The 8,534-nt window shown below is 42.0% G+C and overlaps 1 protein-coding gene across 1 annotated transcript; it reads left to right on the top strand.

Moving 5' to 3' along the window:
- Window positions 1-1,145: 1,145 nt before the first annotated feature.
- Window positions 1,146-3,471, top strand: LOC128446393 (E3 SUMO-protein ligase ZBED1). Its single transcript, XM_053429426.1, has 2 exons — window positions 1,146-1,992; window positions 2,462-3,471. The coding sequence occupies exons 1-2, from the start codon at window positions 1,146-1,148 to the stop codon at window positions 3,469-3,471; spliced, it is 1,857 nt and encodes a 618-aa protein (XP_053285401.1).
- Window positions 3,472-8,534: the final 5,063 nt, after the last annotated feature.

The raw sequence follows: 8,534 nt of genomic DNA, 5'->3' as shown, positions 1-8,534 counted from the left end.
GAACTATCCCTTCAAATGATGCAGTGCTTCTTTCAAAAAGTGTTTTAACCTCTTAAGAAACGGGTGAAATTCGCCTAAAACGCCTGTTTGAGGACACCAAAATTAAATTGAATGCTGTTCTTGAACTATTTGGAGTACATGCATGATCTTGGTCTCTTTTGAAAGGTAACATCCTGAACTCCCCCCCCCCCCCCCCCCCAACAGTCAGAATCAATCTAACTGCTCCTGGCATTGAGTAATAGCAGTTGGCACACAGTGAGGTAGAAGGTTTTTATTTTCGCCTGAATATTTTTGGTAAACAGATGCCTGCTGATGACTCTAGCTGGGACTTATGAGCTGAAAAACATAATGGGACCCTAGCATGAAGCCTTGACTAGCCCAAGTTCAAATTTGACTACAATACCACAGAAAATGAATATTTTACAGATGTTTTACTAAGGGCATGTCTAGGCGTTTTCCAAAAAGGTCATTTGGAGGCTCCAAAGGACCCTTTGTACCCATTGTAACCAAATAGGCTAAAAAGGCTACTTTTACACTAAAAATCATACTTTTATATAAAGGAGACAAAACTGGTCATATGGTTAAAAATGTATTCAAATATACATCTTTCATATTTTTGGATACATGCCAGCCATTGTAGCAGTCACGACTGTAGGAGGAGGCTTGTGGAGGACTTTGTAGTGCCCTATCAGGATGTCAGCACCCATGAACCTCGATGGACCTATGTGGGAAAAGAAAAATTAGTCGGGAGCTATTAGAAGAGCCGTACAGAGGCACCACACCCACACCTATATGCATATCTGTTCACATTCATCTCGACACACAAAGGCACACTCATCTCTCCACCATCTATATGCACATTCTAATTCTCAAACAAAGACAACTATTATCTCTCCCACATCTAAATCCACACCTTTTACTAATCAACAGCAAATCCTAAAAAAACACACGAACACACACACACTAGGGCTGGGCGATAAACCGATTTTATCGATTAACTCGAGTGTGTAGCTCACGTCGACTTGTTTAAATGAAAATCGGTTTTCTCTTCAACATCCGCGAACGCCCTCTCAGCTCCCGTAGTTCGGAATGAGCTCACCCCTCCCCCCGCACAGAGCGCGCATTTACCAAAGTGATACGCAAACATGGCAGCGAGTAGGGAAGAATATGTTCCTAAGAAAGGCACGGTGTCATCCGTCATTTGGAATTGGTTCGCGTTCGAAAGGTCAGATTTAGAGCAGACAACACCCCGCTGCAAAGTCTGTTTGAAGTCTGTTGCTAGCAAAGGCAGCAGTACGACAAATTTACTGCAGCACCTCAGGCAAAAACATCCCGGCGAATGGGAGAAATGTTGCGCGCAGCGGAATGAGAGAGACCGCGGCACCACAAGCACCACACGCACAGCTAGTAAAATACAGACAACCCTCACACAAACCTTTGCCAACTGCATCCCATATGAGAAGAATTCGCCCCGCTGGAAAGCCATTACTGATGCGATTGCTATGTATATAGCAAAGGATATGGTGCCGATGTATACGGTGGAAAAGCCAGGCTTCATTAATATGCAAAAAGTTTTGGACCCCAAATATGTGCTACCAAGCCGAAAATATTTCTCCGACGTTGCCTTGCCCCAACTATACAATAGCACGAGAGAACGGATTGCAAAGGAGTTGGAAGAGGTGTCCTTTTATTCTGCCACCACAGATTTATGGTCAAGTCGGACGATGCAACCATACATGAGTCTTACTGTGCACTTTATCAACAACGATTGGACTCTGCGAAGCGTCTGCCTTCAAACTGCATACTTTCCAGAGGACCACACAGGTGAAATAATAGCCCAGGGGCTAAGAGATGCCCTAAACTCATGGAACCTTGCCGAAGACCGACTCATTTGCATGACTACTGATAGCGGCAGCAACATGATCAGAGCTCTGAAGGACAATGCGTGGCCCAACCTCCAGTGCTTTGGACACAGATTGCACAATGCTATCGGTAAGTCTAATTAATGGCTATAAATCAAGTGATATTTTTTCCATTCTCAAGACAATAAATGCATCCTGCAATTAATACATTATATCAAGCCAATATTTTGACAAAATGTGTATTTAAATCTTGAAATTCCCTCGGGATCTATCTATATCTATCTAAAATATGGCTATAAATCAAGTGATATTTTTTTCTATTCTCAAGACAATTAATGCATCATCATGCAATTAATACATTTTATCAAGCAAATATTTTGACAAAATATGTATTTAAATCTTGAAGTTCGCTCTGTATGTATCTATCTATTTATCTAATAGTGTTATACATTCTCTGTGTGTGTGTGTGTGTGTGTGTGTGCGCGCCCTTTGTGCATGTACATTCATATTTTGCAGTAATTGTAGCAAGACAACAAGTTTGTGAATGTAGTGGTAACACTAAAATGTGTTTTGATTCATGTGTTCTTCATTTACTACAGAGAATGGTGTGAAGGACCCACGCATAGTCCGTGCTATCGGGGTATGCAAAAAGGCTGTCTCTGCCTTTTCTTACAGCTGGAAGAAAAGAAGAGACATGACTGAAGTACAGGCAGAGCTTGGTCTACCCAATCATCAGCTGATAACGGAGTCCCCGACCAGATGGGGTTCACGCCAAAGGATGATAGAGAGATTTCTCGAACAAGAGAAGGCTCTAGTCCGTGTCCTGGGTTCGGACAAGAAAAGTCGCCATCTTGTGCCCACTTGGCAAGATCTGGATGTGTTGGAGTCGACAAATAAAGCAGTAAAATCCCTCCAAGAATTCACTGATGCACTCTCCGGGGAGTCTTATGTCAGTGTTTCCTACATTGAACCAGTGCTCCATCTGTTCAAAACCAGTCTCCTACAGCCATGGAAGGAAGACACAGAGCTCACGAAAACAATAAAAGGAAATATCATGCAGTACCTTGAGGAAAAATACAGCGACCCTGTAAAAGAGGACATTTTGGACATGTGCTCACTGCTTGACCCAAGGTTTCGCACAACCTACATTGACCCAGACAATGTGGAACAGGTCAAAAAAAGAGCTGTTGCTGAGCTGATGTCTCCTGCCAACAACAGTACACCACAGCAGCCTTGCACGGCTGTACAGGTGCGCCAAGAAGATGCACAGCCTCAACCCAAGAAGAAGATGACTTTAGCAGCCTTCTTCAAAAAGAATGCAGTGTCATCTCCCAACCAGTCAGAGGAAGAAAAGATAGAGACTGAGCTGAAATCCTACTTATTGACCCCTGACGTAGACCCAGACACCAATCCTCTTGAGTGGTGGAAGCGCCACCAACCTAATTTTCCTAGAATAAGTGTCCTGGCAAAAAAATACCTCTCAATCCCAGCAACAAGTGCGCCCTCAGAGAGGGTTTTCAGTGTAGGGGGGGGCATTGTTACATGCCACCGGGCATGTCTAAAGCCAGAGGTCGTAGACAGGCTTGTCTTCCTGGCTAAAAATGTTTAAAGAAGTCCTTCTTACTTATGTTCTTAAAGATGTTCTTACTTACTTATGTTCTTAAAGATGTTCTTACTTACTTATGTTCTTAAAGATGTTCTTACTTACTTATGTTCTTAAAGATGTTCTTACTTACTTATGTTCCAACTTAAAAAAGCACCTTATGTTCTCATGCACTGATTTATGCTGATGGATGCTTTGTTGAATGTTATGTTGGCACTTTATCAGAACAACCTCTTATTGTTATTAATATTTCATGTTTACAGAAATATTTTATTTTATATTTTATGTATTTTACATTATATGTTATGTTACATGTTACACTGTTTACAAGGGCAGGGCCTGCCATAATGCCTGCTTGGCTAGTTGTTCGTGATTGCACTTAAACCCCAAGGGGGAAATCAAGATAATAAAAGGAAATATATTATTTTGGAACAACTAATTATTTGTCCTCTGCATATGATTTTGGGGGGGGGGGGGGGGGTGTAAATCGATTTAAATCGGAAATCGGATTTTTTGGGAAAAAATCGGGGATTTTTTTTTTAGGCCATATCGCCCAGCCCTAACACACACACAGTAATTTAGTTATTTATTATAATAAAATACGTACTTGTCAAGAGTAATGTCTCGTCCTTCCTGAAACATGGCCTCTGCCTCGTAGTCAAACGACGTGTCGCTGTCTTCCTCTGATACGTCATCATCAGACTTGTCGCTGTTACGCCGATAACACAGATCCCTTTGCTTGTTCGGTCGTCAAGTTTCATTTCTCTAAACGTTTCTCCATAGTGTAGCTTCAAAATTCTCCATAGCAAGACTGAATTCTGCACACGGATCTCACAGCAACGCCCCCGAACTTTTACGCACCGATCTCAAAACCAGTGCTCACTTACTGTTACGCACGGAGATGAGATGCTCTGGAAGCACCTGTTCGCTGTTGTGCAGTGACTTGCTGTGTGTTGATAGTTATCTATCAGGTCGCGGAGGACATGTACTTCCTGGAAAATGTAATTGGCTAAACGATAAGTCAGTCATAACAAAAATCGACTGCAGTTGGCTGAGCCTCGCCACGTCAGAAGAAGGGCGCGCACTGTCTGTAAACGAGGGCTCTCGTTGGCTTTTGCCGAATGTGGACAACCCCTGCCTTCTCCAATTGGGTCGAATGAGCTGTCCATCTAAAGGTTAGAGTGCACCCTCCATTTTGAAATCCAGAGAGCCGCTGTGTTTACTTTCTAACAGAAGTTAGGACGGAAAAAAAGTCAAAGTTGGCACTTAGCTGCTGGCTACTCTGAGATTACGCATCAGCTGGCTGTGGCTATTCTGTGATGAAATAGTGTGCTATGGAGTGATTATGTTACTGGATTCGATCGTCTGGACCTTTGGCAATGTACCAACACCTTTTTTGTTGGAATGTTATCGATCTGTGGATTAATATCATGCTTCTTAGGTGAGTGACGTTGACTGTCTTAATTATTTTTTTTGGTAAGTTGTCTGACTGTTACGTTGATTGTACCGGCTGTGGTGATCGGATCTTTAAATGGTTTACATCAGTGGAATCAGAAGAATCTTAGCTTTCTACCGATATGTTACATTAGTACTTAGCTGTACGACACAGTTCTTTAAATACAAATGTTTGACGCTGATCGATAAAAAAACACACCTTGCGGGCTCTCACGGCCCGAATACGGGCCGCGATTGCATAGGTGGTTAAAAAAAACATTTAAAAGTAATGCTGATGATGAAACTTTGTGCTCAAACAATCAATCAAAGTAATATTTTGAATACTAGAGCTGCATGGATCAGCTCGAATGTCATCCTATTCTGCATGCTTGACTCATCCACCCATCACCCACCCGAAGGAATAATTTCCCCAATTTTGAGACCCAAACGAGCGGCCTTGTTTCTCTCAAAAACAAAGCAAATTGTCCTCTGGTGACTCCTCCAATTGGACTATTTCACCCACCCAACCCATCTGTCATTAATCAGAAATGTTTATTTTAACAACCCTACCCATCTGACTTGCGGATCAACCTCTGGTCCATGGGTTTAACTGTCCGAGCATCACTAGTGACTATGATACTAACTGCCATGACTCTGGGCTTTTATTTAAGATTTTGCTATTTCGTTTGATTGAGATGCAGGCTATCACTCCTGGCTTCTCACTGATACTTCACACTTGGCTAAGAACAGACCATCAGTGAGGGATTTATCTCTACCAAGTAGCTTTGTTTTATTTATTTATTTGTTCCAGCAGCCAGCTCATACGCATTACGCACACTCATCTGAGAGAAGCCTCCAGAAGTGGCTTTTTAATCTTTCCACGGGACAAGCTAGAATTGCTTTGACCCCTCTTTGTCAATGATGAAATATTCCCTCATCCATTTCTGCAAGCTTTCCAGGCAACCATGGCAACAACAACAAAATAATGACTTCATTAATCAAGGACATTTACCGTCCAAACAGCACTTGGCGGCAGAAAACAAAGCAGTCCCCATTTAGCAGCACAGCTGGTTGGAGGAGGCAGGTTATTCAGAGGAAACACCAGGTCCCTCGGGGTAAAGGAGCCGTAATGGTGTAGAATGGGAGGAGTGGGACGTATATATGTATATTTATTAAAATATGCATCCAGATCTCTACACGCCATTATAGGATGCCTTTAATGATGGGTTGACAGTTTATTACAATAAATCTTCACCAAAGAAAGAACGCCGAGAAAAAATATATGCAAGCGTCAGCATCAGTGTTTGTGGGCCCAGTGTGATTGATTTCTCTGTACATCCCAGTTGGCTCTGCCAGAGAGAAAGCATCAGAATAGACAGGCAGCCAGAGACACCTCATCCCTGGAGAAAAACACTGCCATGGAGGGTCACTGCTTATGCACAGACTTTGCAAACAGCACATGGTCCCATTTTTAAAGTAAAGCAACACTCTTGTACTGAGGCTCATTTAAAACACGGGTCATGTCAGTTTCCCTAAAGAAAAAGGTTTTTTTTGGAACCTAAGTCTCATTGTTGTCCTGATGTGCTGTTATCTTTCTCTAGAGCTACAGCTCTTAAGAAATATGGTCAAACAGCTCTGGATCCGTCCCTTCCCCCACAATGTTCAACTCTCAGATTTTGGACACTCGTTTCTGACAACTTTCTGCAACTTTTTCAAACCAAGAACCGAGCATTGACTCACACTTCATACAGTGTTGCCAGTGCGAAGGAAATAAACTTTTCATACAAGATCCCTGTTTTTATATTTTTAGCAAAACTCCTTTCAGTTGACAATAAAAAACATTCACCATTAATCTCTGACTGATTATCTGAGTATCACATCTCCCCCACTTGTCATTGCTGAATATTCACTCTACCTACTGTTCAGTTGGAATGTGAACAAGACTTTAATAGTACCTATAAGTATAATAGGTTGTCACACAACCTCCAGTGGGCAAGGTTTTTGTGTAAAGGGAAGAAGTCAGGTGATGCACAAAGACTGACTGAAGCTGTGTCTCAAATCAGGGATTCGTCCTTCGGAGGCTGCATTGAATACTAGGCTGTCCTATTTCGAAGGTGTCTTCACCTTCACATTTGTCAGGCGTCGGCTGACAAATGCGTCTTTCCATCCCTGAGAAACAAACACTCCTACTGATGAATCCTTCCCGGCACAGCATACTCTAAGATTCACTGCGCTTCAGTAATACAATGTTTTCAAAGAAGTTATGGTGCTGGCAAGCGAAGAGATGTTAGATGCTTGAGTATCATGGTTCATAAATCGAACAGCTAAAACCTTCTAAGCCAATATCCAACTTAAGCAGTTGCTAGTCAACAGCAATGAGGGCAGGACGAGGTGGTTACAACGACCAAGGGAAATCCGGTGTTGACTAGACTTCGCTGTCTACGCAGCTAACAAAGGAGCCGTGTCTCATGAGCCAGGTAGACGGTGTCATCCAAAGGAGACAGCCTCTGAAATGAGACACAGCTTAACTCAGTATTCAGAGGAGAGCGGGTTGACTTGATTAGTCAACCAATAGGGACTTTGACAAGGTTTTGGTTTCCAGTCTGAAACTGATAATCATTGTTGTATTTATTTAACCATTACAACAAGGCTCTCTCACTGAACCCCAAGCTTAAATGTGTTTATTGTTGAATGAAGATCAAGGTCCAGTGCCCTGCCCTTAATGACAAAGGTATAGTATGCCTGCCGTCATTGTGATGCTTTTCCAGGAGAGACTCCTATCAGTCATAACAGAGGTTAGTAACAAACAACCTACTTACTGCTACAGTTACATTTTTTGGGACACCTGGGCCTTTGTTTTAACCCTGAGGCTTAACCTCTGAGGGTGCTTAAGAAAAACTGGACCAATTACCAATTTGCAAACCATGTCTGAGAGCGAAAGTTCTACCAGTTCTGAAAGTCCACACTGGGAGAGGGAGTGGAAATCCATCAGCCATCAGATGTGAGGAACTGTACAAATGATATAGCAGTGCTCAGTTTTTACTCTTTCCCTGAAGGCATTAATAATGTTGCAGTTACATGTTCACATGAACGTGATGGATGCAGTTATGCGGGGAATGAAAATTAGAGCTTGATAGAGAAGTTTAACACCTTGCCTTTTTCCTCACCTCCACACACCGGAACGGACGCGGTGTTAAATGGGTGTGAAAGTCACATTATCGAGTTTAGAAAGTTTCAGCAAATTGACTTTGCTCTAAAATTAAAGGGTGATAAGTAAAGACGGTGGGAATCACTGCTTTAGAGGACAAAAACCAAGAGGGAGAATTTGTCTAACCCGCCTCTTAAGAGGTTAAACAGTTTATAAATGATGACACACAAAAACTGATCCTCTAGAAATCGACTAAACCAGGTTTTCCCTCGGTGAAAATAGTGATTCATGTATTATTCTAAATTTATCAGGAAGCAAGAGCTACTGGTTATTTTATTTAAATAGAAATTCATTTTGAGCAACATTTATAAGATGTTACATTTGCTCCCCTCTAGGCGAGCTAAAATTATATATCAGTAAAATGTACACATTTCCCATTAATTCAGGATGTTTCCTAGCAATGGAAATGATCAGAATGTCTTCAGGA

This window comes from Pleuronectes platessa, chromosome 8, assembly GCF_947347685.1.
Source record: "Pleuronectes platessa chromosome 8, fPlePla1.1, whole genome shotgun sequence".
NCBI classification, from domain to species: Eukaryota; Metazoa; Chordata; class Actinopteri; order Pleuronectiformes; family Pleuronectidae; genus Pleuronectes; species Pleuronectes platessa.
Note: the sequence above shows the minus strand (reverse complement) of the source record. Positions and strands in the feature narration are given on the sequence as shown.